The following is an 11,794-nucleotide window of genomic DNA, read 5'->3' on the forward strand; positions in this document are numbered from 1 at the left end:
ATTTTTTCACTTTTAAATTATCCTGCGGGCCTGATCAAACCTCCTTGTGGGCCGGTTCCGGCCCACGGGCCGTATGTTTGACTCCACTAGACTATACAATGATGACAGTTTCACAGCCCGGACTGGATTTCAGTGGACTCGAACAACAATTTGGCATTGAAGCAAAATGCGTTCGTAAAATATGTCTTATAAGGCAACCAAATTTCCGAACACTTGAGCTCTGTAGATCTTAGGCCATATTTTACTGTTCGCGCTTATCTTTTGTTTTGTTTTGTTTTACACGCGGAGGTTGCGCACTTGTTGGCAGATTATCTCGTCCAGACTTCTGACACTCCCACCGTGCGTAACCCGGAAGTTTGTGCGCAACCACCAGAGTTTGAAAACATCCATACGACAGCGTCTTTCATGAGAATTCGTGTCTTGTGATCTTCTTCGGATGGCGCACGTCACAAAGAGCCTCGTATTGAACGCGACTTGTCTGTCCCGGCAGTGCCGTCACCGTGTGACGCCGCAACGACCTGATAATCGACGCGTTGTACCTCGCACGATAGCGCCCTCTATCCGCGAGGCGGCCGCTGTCAGAATTACACCCGGGCTAGTGAAAACATCTTTGGCGGCGGTGACGGCGCGAATGGTCTGCGGTAGGTTGCGCGGTGCTCCACACCAGGGCGCCATCCGAGCCGCCGACGCCGAACCGACGCGCGTCCATCGGCTTGCCTCCTCCATGGCGGTGTGAGCGAGGATGCGACTGCCCTTCTCCATCTTTTTGTCGGTGTCCCTGTTCACGGCCGAGACCACTGCGGCGCTCTACCTGAGCTCCACGTACCATTCGGCGGGGGACAAGGTCTGGCAGCAGCTCACCTTGCTCTTCTCGCTGGTGCCGTCAATGCTGGTGCAGCTAGCCCTCATCTTTTTCCACCGGGACCTTGGCAGGGACCGGCCGTTCATCTTGCTCCTGCACATGCTGCAATTCGGACCCATCGTCAGGTCGGTGGTTTGGTTTATTTGCTTCTGTGATTAAAACACACACAAGGGGGGGGGGGCGTGCATGCGTGCACGTTAACGCGCGCGTGCATGCGGTCGTTTCCATTTGCTGATGCACTGATTTGTTTGCTGTAGCCAGCTGATCAATACTCACTCATTGGCGTGTTTTCCATGCCCTCGTTGCTGCTACCCATTGGGTCCACGAGCCATGGCCACACTAAAGTGGGGGGTTGGAAGGGGCAGGAATCCCTCCAGATCTATAATGCCTCTCCCCTCCCCACTTTCAACACACACATGTACACCTCAGGCTGCATATCTACAGTTAAATATGGCATTAGGTTTGTGCAACAAACATGAGTATGTGAAAAGAAATTGTGAGCGAAAATACCACCCTATTTTCTGTCCAATAAGTCCGGGAGAAGAACGACATATATATTTAATCGATGAGAATGTAATTATAAATTTTCTCTTTGAAGGTAAATTTCCGAGAGCTACTGAAAGATTTGTCTGCATCATGTTGTCAGAACCATGAGCGATGACATGAAAATGAAATCCATCAGAAAAATTTTTTGCTGTGAAATGTAAATCTAACCTCTGTCACGAATGATCGAAGCAAACAATGAAGTTGGTCCTTTAAGATCAGGCACCGATAACACTGTTATCAGTGAAAATATAACAAGTTGTCAGTAGCAGTGGCAACGCAAGATGGCTGCTCTGTGTTTGGAAAAACTGGATTACAGTTTTCGTAATTTTTTCTGCTAGTGGGCAGCACAGTGGTTGACTGCTTTAGCACATCTGCTTCAGAATTCTGAGGTCATGGCTTCAAATCCGGGCTCTGACCTTCGTGTGTGGACTTTGCTTGTTCTCTCTGTGCCATTCTGGGTTTTCTGCTTTCTACTTTCCTCCCGTCTACCAAACACGTGCATGGTAAATTATAATTCAAGATTTTAAATCAGGGGTCATCAGCCTTTTTTGAAACGGAGAGCCGTTTGCTCTTGGCCAAAATCTGCCCGGACGAACTCTGGCACACCCGCAGGCTGTCCAAAGGATAAGTGGTACACAGAATGGATGCATGGGTTATATAGCATTTTAAAACAAAACGTTAAATGATGTTATTATTTTAAATGCATGAATTGAATTCATTTTTGTTCCTTCAAGGCTAGGAGAAAAGGGATGGAAATCATATATTTCTGAATCCTTTTTTTTTTTGTTGCATTTTTTAAAAGTGTACAATCAGCACTACTTCTGTGCAAAGCTTCTTTATTCATGATTTCCCCACTGATGGGGAAATCTTAACTGCACATCACTTAGTGCGCAACAGCTGTGCACAAAAGTCTTACTTCTGGCCATCTGCCTCCCAAATTGGGAATGATTCTAATCCTCGCTTGATAAAGCCTTCCGAAACATATTGCGTGCACAGATATGTTGCGACTAAATGGAAAAAATGTGCACTTTGACCACTTGTGTCTTTTTTTATGTATACATTTCTTTCCTTTTCCTCCTCGAGTGTACACAAGTACACCGGCAAGGGGGATTGCATGCTTCCCGAGCGAAGAGCAGTTCTAAGAATAGCGTGTGACACCGTTGGCCTCCTTATCTTCTGACAACATGAGCTGAGAAGGGAAGCGGGCAGACGCATTTCCCCTTATCTGAGACACAAAAAAAACCTACTTCTGGAATGCATGTATGACTGCTGTTGATATACACGCGGAATGGTACACATTTAGTGTTTCTCAACCTTTATTGAGCCAAGGCACAAAGTTTACATTAGAGATTAAAAAAGAGGCACACCACGAAACAAAAATGGTACAAAATGGTTGATACGTCAGTAACTTATGAAGTGGAAGAGCATTTCGTTGGACTGCTTGTCACTGTACGTCCCAGGCATATCTGGTTGAACAGAAAGATACATTATTTCTGGTCAGTAAAAACATTTCTGAACAATGAGGTGAAAGTGGATAAATTCCTACCCGCCTATTTGAATCTTGAAAAGACTCTTTTGTTGATTGGATTGCTGCTGACATTGACGAAGATTTTATCAAACGTGTTATGTTCAAAAGATTGCTGTCAGAAGTGGGATTCGAACCCACGCCTCCAGTGGAGACTGCGACCTGAAAGCAGCGCTTCAGACCGCTCGGCCACCATGACCTGCTGTAGCATTTGTGATGTATTTTTTATTTATTTTTTGGTCTTTCGGTCAAGTGGTTTTTTTTATTTATTTGTTTTTTTTAAATTGGTTCTTGAAGACATTCGATGATCGATTGACAAAAAAACTTTGATCAATCCCATGATAAAACAGACACCTGTCAGAAGTGGGATTCAAACCCACGCCTCCAGTGGAGACTGCTACCTGAACGCAGCACCTTAGACCGCTCGGCCATCCTGACATGCTGGTGCCCTGGTCGTTTATTTTTTTTGGTCTCTTGCTCAAGTCATTGGTTCTATTTTAAAATTGGTTCTTGAAGACATTCGTTGATTGATAAAAAACCTTTGACCAATCCCATGATGGTCATGAGAAAACAGACTCCTGTCAGAAGTGGGATTTGAACCCACGCCTCCAGTGGAGACTGCGACCTGAGGGCAGCGCCTTAGACCGCTCGGCCATCCTGACATGCTGGTGCCTTGGTCATTTATTTATTTTTGGTCTCTTGCTCAAGTCATTGGTTCTCAAAATTGGTTCTTGAAGACATTCGTTGATCGATTGACAAAACCTTTGAGCAATCCCACAATGGTCACAAGAAAACAGATTCCTGTCAGAAGTGGGATTCGAACCCACGCCTCCAGTGGAGACTGCGACCTGAACGCAGCGCCTTAGACCGCTCGGCCATCCTGACCTGCTGGTCTCTTGTTTGATATATTTTTGCTTTTTTATCTTCGGTCAAGTGCCAGTTTGTGTCAAAATCGATATTGGTTCTTTTTTTACATTTGTTGATTTTTCTTTGGTTGGTGACTTGCGTCATTGAATCTTGAAAAGGCTCTTTTGCTGATTGGATTGCTGGCTCCATTGATAAACACTTGATCTAACTTATTTTGGTCAAAAGACTCCTGTCAGAAGTGGGATTCGAACCCACCCCGGTTTGATGTATTGATTCTTGAAGCCCCAGTCAATATATTGATTGGGGCTTGAGCACATTTTCTCTTATTTTTCTTCTCTCAGTTGCTGATTTGCGTCATTAATTCTTTAAAAGGCACTTATGTTGATTGGATTACTATTTTTTTTGTTCTTTTGAGGAGGATTACTGGTTACTCTGACAACATTTTTTCAGAATCCCGTTATGGTCCAAGGACTTGATGTTCCTTTTGACCTTTGTCTCTCAAAAGGTGTTTGGAGGCATTCTGGACCTACGGCAGCGTGGGCCGCGTTGAGGAATCCTATGTCAGCATCACCAGGAAGAAGCAGATGCCCCGGCGGGGCGAGCCAGAGGAGGTGGAGCGCCAGGTGGGCCAGGCCGAGGGCAAGTTGGTGACGCACCGGGCGGCCTTCGCGCGCACCGCCGTCATGCAAGCCTTCCTGGGCTCGGCCCCGCAGCTCACCCTGCAGCTCTACATCTGTGTGCTGCAGCGAGGCGTGTCTGTCGGAAGAGGTGAGACGGATGGGGGCGGACGCGGTCGGGGTCCGAGTCGCCGGCAAATGAGATGATCGCGGATGAATTTCAAAGTGTATCTCGCTGGATTTGTGTTTTTTGTCCAGGCACTTTGATGGCGATCTCCTTGCTGTCCATCGTGTACGGCGCCCTCCGCTGCAACATCCTGGCCATCAAGATCAAATACGATGAATACCAAGTGTCCATGAGTCCCTCGGCCTACCTGTGCATCTTCATGTGGCGCAGCTGCGAGATCGCCAGCCGTGTGGTGGTGCTGGTTCTGTTCAGCTCGGTCTTGAAAGTCTGGGTGCTTCCCGTGGTTGTGGTCAACTTCCTCGCCTTCTTCTTCTACCCGTGGATCCTATTCTGGAGGAGCCATTCGCCCTTCCCGCAGCACATCGAGAAGACTCTGACGCACGTGGGCACCGCCGTCGTGCTGTGTATGCTCACCTTCCTGTACGCCGGCATCAACATGTTCTGCTGGTCGGCCGTGCAGGTGAAGCTCAGCGACCCCGACCTGATCAACAAGTCCCAGAACTGGTACCGCATGGTGGTGTACTACATGGTGCGTTTCATCGAAAACGCCTCGCTGCTGCTGATCTGGTACATCTACAGGACGGACTTTTATGAGTTCATGTCGCCGCCGCTACTGATGCTGGAGCTACTGGGAGCCTATGGGGCCTGCATTTTTTTCATGCTGGTCTTTTACCAGTCCTGCCACCCGTGTCGTCGGCTTTTCATGTCCAGCATGAGCCAGGGCTTCGAGGACTGCTGTGCCCTCCTCTGCCTTTCGTGCGGCTCCGCTGAGTTGACCATCGACCCCCACAAGGAGGTTGGGCCCCGCGGCGAAGTCGGCACCTCTGCCGGCGCATGTTGCAACATTCCGAATGACCGGGGCCGAGAACCGTTGAATGGTGGCGGCCGCAGTGCTTGACCCTTAAGTGCCCCGCTGACTACTTAGCACGTTTACACTTCAATCCTTCATCAAATTGGACTCTTTTGCACCATTCTCATAGCACACGCGTCCTTAAACTTGCATTATGCCAGTTCATTTAAATTCAGGATGTCTTTTGATAGCCTACAGATAAACCATAAGATTGCTTTTATGGGGAAAAATTGTGAAAATACTAGTGGGGCTGAACGAATTTGAAAAAAAAAAATCGAAGTGCCATTTTTTTCTTGAAATGTGCGATTGCAATATAATGTGTTTATTTTTGTAAAGGTCCTCTTGCAATGTATTTTTTTTAGCAATAAATTAATATGGATCACAATAATCAACATCCAATTTACTATACATAAATATTTTGCTCTTACAGGTTAGGCTTATGCTAAAATAATGTAAAATGAACCATGAATGAATGTAAAATATCCATCCATGCATTTTCTAATCCGTTTATACCGACAAGGGTCGCGGGCGTGCTGGAACCTATCCAAGCCGACTTTGGGCAAGAATATTTGCATGTATGAGTTCATCCCAAATGGCTTTTGGTGGGGTTCCAAAACACACTCCAAAAAAAGTCTGTCGCAAGCCGGTGGACCATATTTGGCATGCATGTGTGTTTGCGCATGCATGAATTTAATGAAGGATACCCCCCACTATCCCCGGTTTTATGGCTTCCTGCATTGTCCCACCCCCCCTTTCTAACTAAGCTTTAAATGTGTTGCTGTTGTTGTATAATGTGCAGTATTTCAGACTAAAATCACCAAATACACGACTGTAACGCGCATTTATTTTGCACGTTTGTACAACCAAACCGAGATATTCCGTTTGCCTCCCTCCCGCTTCAGTCAGTCGGCGAGTTTACGTCTCAAGTGTGTGCGTGAACATTTTTACCAAGAGCACACGCACACGCACACACACACACACGCACGCACGCACACACACACACACACACACACGCATATATCCTTTATGTGGCAGTGTCAAGTGTTGTTTTTCTTATTACATATCAAACTGAAATGCATTTAAAAGATGAAATGCTACTTAAAAATGTAATAAATCTATATTTATACCTTGAGTTTTAGCTTTAATTCCGGCAACGTACCTTTTGGCCTGTGAAATATTGTAACGGCACTCTTCTGACCTCTAGCGGGAAAAACTATTTTTTTTCACACTGACAAGCCCAAGATGGCCGCCTGTGTGTTCGGCGACGCTCCTGCCATTTCGGGTTTTTTTTACTTTTCGCAATGCTTGTTACCTCCCTAACAGCGTCTCGGTTGGTTTATGATCGCCGATCGTTGTTATTGATTCAACAACACGTCGGCGATTCGGCCGCGTTTTGGCAAGACGGTGGTGAAAAGACGCTACCTCCGTTCTTGGCTAACCTGCCGGCTAATCTCTTCCGCGTTCGCTCCCCCCCCCTTCATAGAAGCGCCGCCGCCGTCGCCGCCGCCGCGACAAACGTAGCGGTCAGCTCGTGAAGCTAAAACGGGATCTGAGACACACTTCGATCGCTCCGGCATGGTGTGCCCTCGACCCCGTCGCCTCGTGCTTGCTAACAGTCGTTGGCTCTCCCACCGTGCCACGGCATTTCTGCCCTCCACGCCTTTCTCGGGGAGGAATCCAGCGATAGCTTTTGAGGGAATTTCCCCGGGCTCGGCGATCGGAAGAGGCAATCCCTCCCGTTGCTACTCCCGCAAGGATCGCGTTGTTAAACGCGCGGTCGCTGACGAACAAGACCCATATTCTGAGGGCGCATTTCCTTTCCAATGACTTGGATTTCCTGTGTCTGACGGAGACTTTGGCAGGTACTGGTGAGTACAACGCTTTGCTTGAATTGTTGCTACCTGACTGTGGTTTCCTCGATACCCCGAGGACATCAGGCCGTGGTGGAGGAACGGTGAGTATCTTTAAGAACAATTTCGAATGTAAACGGTGCACATTCACCACATCGGCCACCAGCTTTGAAGCAACCTTCTTTGAAGTCGGTCGTGTTCTCCCGGTGCTGTGTGCTGTCATTTACCGTCCTCCTAATTACAACAAAGACTTTTTAAGCGACTTTTCAACCTTTCTTGCGGAAATCAGGCTGAGATATGATCATATCCTCCTAATGGGGGATTTTAATATCCATGTGTGCTGTCCGGAAAAACCACTAGCAAAGGACTTCTTAAGACTTATCGACTCTTGTCAAATCTGGAAGTCCTTGAAAATGGGATTTCTGATCACATGGCAGTTTTATTTGACGTAGTCTTATCGCATGCTGCTGTGAAATCTGCCGCTCCTAGTTGTAAACGCCGAATTTTTAACCCTCGCACTGCTAGTCGTTTCTCTGATGCCTTTAATAACCTTTGCGTACCCTCGTCTAACACAGAGGAACTCACCTCTTGGTTCAACTCATCATGCCGTGCCATCCTGGATTTGGTGGCTCCTTCAAAAACTGTGCTCCCAAAACCTAAACCCGAGCCGTGGTTTAACGACATTACCCGCGCAGCTAGGCAGGGGTGTCGCAAAGCCGAACGCAAGTGGAAAAAAGACAAATTGCATGTCTCTTATCAAATTTGGAAAGACTGCTGGCGTAACTACCAGCTCACAGTAGTTGAGCTACTTACTGGTACTCGTAAGAGGGAGCACATAACTCCTACTCTGGCATCCCTTCACTGGCTCCCCATACATTTTAGAGTTATTTTCAAGATCCTCTTATTTGTTTTCAAATCTCTGAATAATCTCGCGCCACCTTACCTCTCTGAGCTCATCCGCCCCTACACACCTGCCCGGCGCCTCAGGTCTGTGGACCAGACATTATTAGAAGTAAGAAGAACTAAACTGAGGCTCAGAGGGGATCGTGCCTTTTCTGTTGCTGGTCCCTCTCTCTGGAATGACCTCCCACTGAACATTCGGCAAGCCTCCTCGCTGCCCATCTTCAAAACCCTCCTCAAAACTCACTTGTATTCTTTGGCATTTGACTCAGCATGACTTAGATTTATTTGTTCTTGGTTTTACTGGTTGTTGCTTTCTACCGTCTTTATTACCGATTTGTCTTACTCTTTATTGTGCATGTTAAATTGCTCCATGTACAGCACTTTGTATGCAGCGATGGCTGTTTGAAAGTGCTCTATAAATACAGTTGACTTGACTTGACTCATTCCTGGAGTTAAATGCTCCGGAGCGCCCAAGGGGATAGGAAACAAAACGCTTTGCATTGCAACGTTTTGCGAGGGAATGTAAAACTTTGCGAGGGAATGCAAAGATTGCGAGACCTCGCAATCTTTTTTTAAATGACGTTGATGTACTTCCGGGTCATCGTCCGGGTAACTGAAAGAGGCTCCGTTAGAATGCTGGGTTTTGATCAGCGAAGGCTTTGCGTCTCTAAACCGATTCTTGACATTTATTTTTTAAATCCTTTTTTTCCTAGGACATTAGGATCTAGATTTAAATCTATATATTAAAGTTTGAAAGATAATACTGATTTTACCATACGTTTGGGGTTTATATCTATGATGTCACACTAAAAAAACTCCACCTGTTGCTGAACCTAACCATGAATTCATAAATATCATATAATAAATATGTGTGGTGTTCATGCATCTATTTTCAAGATTGTTTTTTTTTTTCTTCATTATGGTTGGAAGTGAGCTCGAGCCTATCTCCGCTGTTGCGGGTGTGAGGCCAATTGCACCACTTTCAGACTATTTTTAAACCTTGAACAGTAAAAATAAACCATTTTGAACATATTTGTCATGGTCTCATTTTTTTTCGAAAACAAAAACTTGAATTTAAATAAACCCTAACAAGAAAAAGGCACAATTTACAACAAACCTTTAAAATATCTTTTAATTCAGAACAAAACGAGACACTTGAAAGAAATATTTCTTGAACATATTTGGACCAAACACGTAATAAATAACAAATCGTTGCTTTGTGCATATTAATACTGTCAGGACAGGCCTACTTCAGAACATAACAATGGAGATGCCGCAATGCCTGGAAAGAGCTGTGCGGTCACTACATGTGCTCAATTTGCATTGAGTAAGCTCCTCAATGCGTCGGAATGATCAGGTACTGTATAACGACACGTCTGACTCATCGTGGCATCCCAAACATCATGACAGGATTCCTTTCAGTCCCAGGCGGTTTGATTGCTGGGATCAATACTGGAAGCTAGCAAGAAGCATCGTCATGGTCCCGGCAAGGTTTCGCTGCCGTTATATTGCCACGGCAAAAACGCTGACCACACAATACATGGTGCGGTTCTCCCATCGCACTGTGCAGCTTCCTGAAAAACACGTTTAAGTTAGTGCTGAACTTGTTTTGAACCATATGTAGAACAAAGTAACAGAAAATGTAAGAAAAATTATAATCAATAGGTCTCATCAAGTGTAATCATGACTGTACGCTCTGGAGTATGTGTGTGTGTTGGATGTGGGCCTTTAAGGGGCATGGCCTCGTGAGTCAGATCTTTTAGTCAGTGTGTGATCATCTGAGCCTGCGCTGTGGCCTATAGCAGCTTGTTGCGAGTGTTCTCATTTTATATATGTGTGTTTGACATTTTGTCCCATTCAAAAAAACTGTTGAAAGTGCATCGCAAGTGTGGCTCTCCTTTCCCGCATGTGATGGCGTTACGGTCCTTTAATTGCTCCATTTTTTTCCACTTCTCAACCTGCAGCGTATCTGTGATGCAAATTGTGGCTCACCAAAACAAAATTAGCAAACGATGGCTGGGGCACTTATTAATAAGTCAAGGTATGATTATATTAGCAATCCAATGTGATGGATGATATCTCACCATCTGTGGTGTTGTCCCAGTAGCACGAATTTGCCGTGTGTAGACCGGCACCGCTCTTCTGCATGACGGTGCAGTGAACTGGCCCAACACCCCCCCCCCCCCAAAAAAACCCACACATGCGTCACATGCTACATTCAATCACTAAACACACATCCCGTACATCAGACATCGCTGGCTAGTCACCTATGTACTTGAACGGGCGTCCTTGTTTGACCAGGTGAGTGAGAGAATGCTCCACGATGCTAGCGCTCCACTGGTTCACTTTATTTTGACTGTAGTCCATGCCACCGATGACGCCCTCGATGCACTGTGACATCAACGCACACAAGCACAAAAACTGCACGGTCACTATCATCAATGGTAACACTGCCTGTAATCAGTGTGAGATGAGCCGTTCCACTGACCTCTTTAATGTTATTAGTGGCTTCATCAGCATTGAAGACCACCTACGGGAAGAACCAGTGGGATCATTCCGTTTGAAATTAAATTGAAATGTAAATGTCGCAAATTGTTTGATCGGATGGGAGAAACTAATGTCCAGTTGCCATTTTTGCAGGGCTGCAAGTCACAATAATTGATTATTCGGTCAATTTTTTTATGAATCTAATACAATCATGTTTTAATTTGCATCCTTTTATTCACAAACAGTTTATATTAAGTTTAGTTGAATTAAATTAAATGAAGTTAAGATGAGTTGAGTTAGTACGGCATAAAGCCAGAAAATGATGCCAAGATGATGCTAAAGCCCTGGCTAACGGTTGTCAAGTAATAATTGTTTAAAGGATGCTGATGAGCTACATCATGAGTGAGACACTAATATCTTTGTACATCGGGTAAGAGCTGAGTTTAGTCTGGGTTGTTAGCGGACGTTACGGAAAACCCACCGTGTATGTTTTCCCTCTGCTGGGTTACTGTGGAAAAGCTTGGTGCAGATGTTCAAACTAAAACCATCTGGAGCCATTTAATTTATAATGCTAATGTTGTAAAAACACAGAAATGATGTGCAACGCAGACAAGAGACATTCCGCTCAGACTCTTTGAACGAAGGAATGACTCTTGCAGCAGTGTTGTTGTTTGAAGGAACGGCGTCTGATACAAGCCACTGTTCCCTGTACTCTAAGCAACATACGTACACAGTACATATATTTTTGGGAGCTTTTGCACGAAAAGATCAAATGTATTTCCTTTCTTCCCATGCCCCACCCACACTTGCGAACGCAATCGCCCTTTCGCTCCTCGACCTGACCGGCCCGTGACAAATCCAAGCCAGCTAGTACTTCCATCTCAACGACGTGCGTCAAAATGTGACGGGTAATATATTAACATAGAATTTATACCTCGTCGCCATTGTTATACTCCTCCATTTGTGCGCGGGCTTGCTGCTGTCACTGCCTCAGAGTCGGTAGGTTTTACGACTGTTCCTCTTTTGCGCATGCGTCAACCAACGAGCGCAGGAAAGAGAAACGTTTCGTCACCCAGTCAGCTCTTTGGCGCCCCATGCTG

General features: G+C 45.7%; 2 protein-coding genes and 3 non-coding genes across 6 annotated transcripts; 1 reads left to right on the forward strand and 4 right to left on the reverse strand.

Moving 5' to 3' along the window:
* The first annotated feature begins 392 nt into the window (after positions 1 to 392).
* Positions 393 to 6,586, forward strand: xk (X-linked Kx blood group antigen, Kell and VPS13A binding protein). 2 transcript variants are annotated; one of them, XM_086124417.1, is made up of 4 exons: positions 393 to 987; positions 4,306 to 4,568; positions 4,676 to 4,986; positions 5,065 to 6,586. In XM_086124417.1, exons 1-4 carry the CDS (start codon positions 743 to 745, stop codon positions 5,500 to 5,502), a joined length of 1,257 nt encoding a protein of 418 aa, XP_085980543.1. In that variant the 5' UTR covers positions 393 to 742; the 3' UTR covers positions 5,503 to 6,586. The 2 variants fall into 2 exon arrangements, with proteins under 2 accessions (XP_085980543.1, XP_085980542.1); XM_086124416.1 differs by having other exon boundaries at positions 396 to 987; positions 4,676 to 6,586.
* On the reverse strand, positions 3,289 to 3,371 carry trnal-cag (transfer RNA leucine (anticodon CAG)). Its single transcript has one exon. It is a non-coding gene; the product is annotated as a tRNA-Leu (tRNA).
* On the reverse strand, positions 3,513 to 3,595 carry trnal-cag (transfer RNA leucine (anticodon CAG)). The gene has a single exon. It is a non-coding gene; the product is annotated as a tRNA-Leu (tRNA).
* Positions 3,736 to 3,818, reverse strand: trnal-cag (transfer RNA leucine (anticodon CAG)). Its single transcript has one exon. It is a non-coding gene; the product is annotated as a tRNA-Leu (tRNA).
* A 2,735-nt stretch (positions 6,587 to 9,321) lies between the features above and the next one.
* LOC147198219 (dynein light chain Tctex-type 3-like) lies at positions 9,322 to 11,756 on the reverse strand. Its single transcript, XM_086124498.1, has 5 exons — positions 11,629 to 11,756; positions 10,696 to 10,737; positions 10,475 to 10,598; positions 10,292 to 10,369; positions 9,322 to 9,781 (listed from the first exon to the last, which is right to left on the reverse strand). Exons 1-5 carry the CDS (start codon positions 11,653 to 11,655, stop codon positions 9,711 to 9,713), a joined length of 342 nt encoding a protein of 113 aa, XP_085980624.1. The 5' UTR covers positions 11,656 to 11,756; the 3' UTR covers positions 9,322 to 9,710.
* Positions 11,757 to 11,794: the final 38 nt, after the last annotated feature.

This window comes from Hippocampus guttulatus, chromosome 11 (assembly GCF_054856545.1).
Source record: "Hippocampus guttulatus isolate MCC_2025c chromosome 11, RoL_Hgut_1.0, whole genome shotgun sequence".
Lineage (NCBI taxonomy): Eukaryota > Metazoa > Chordata > Actinopteri > Syngnathiformes > Syngnathidae > Hippocampus > Hippocampus guttulatus.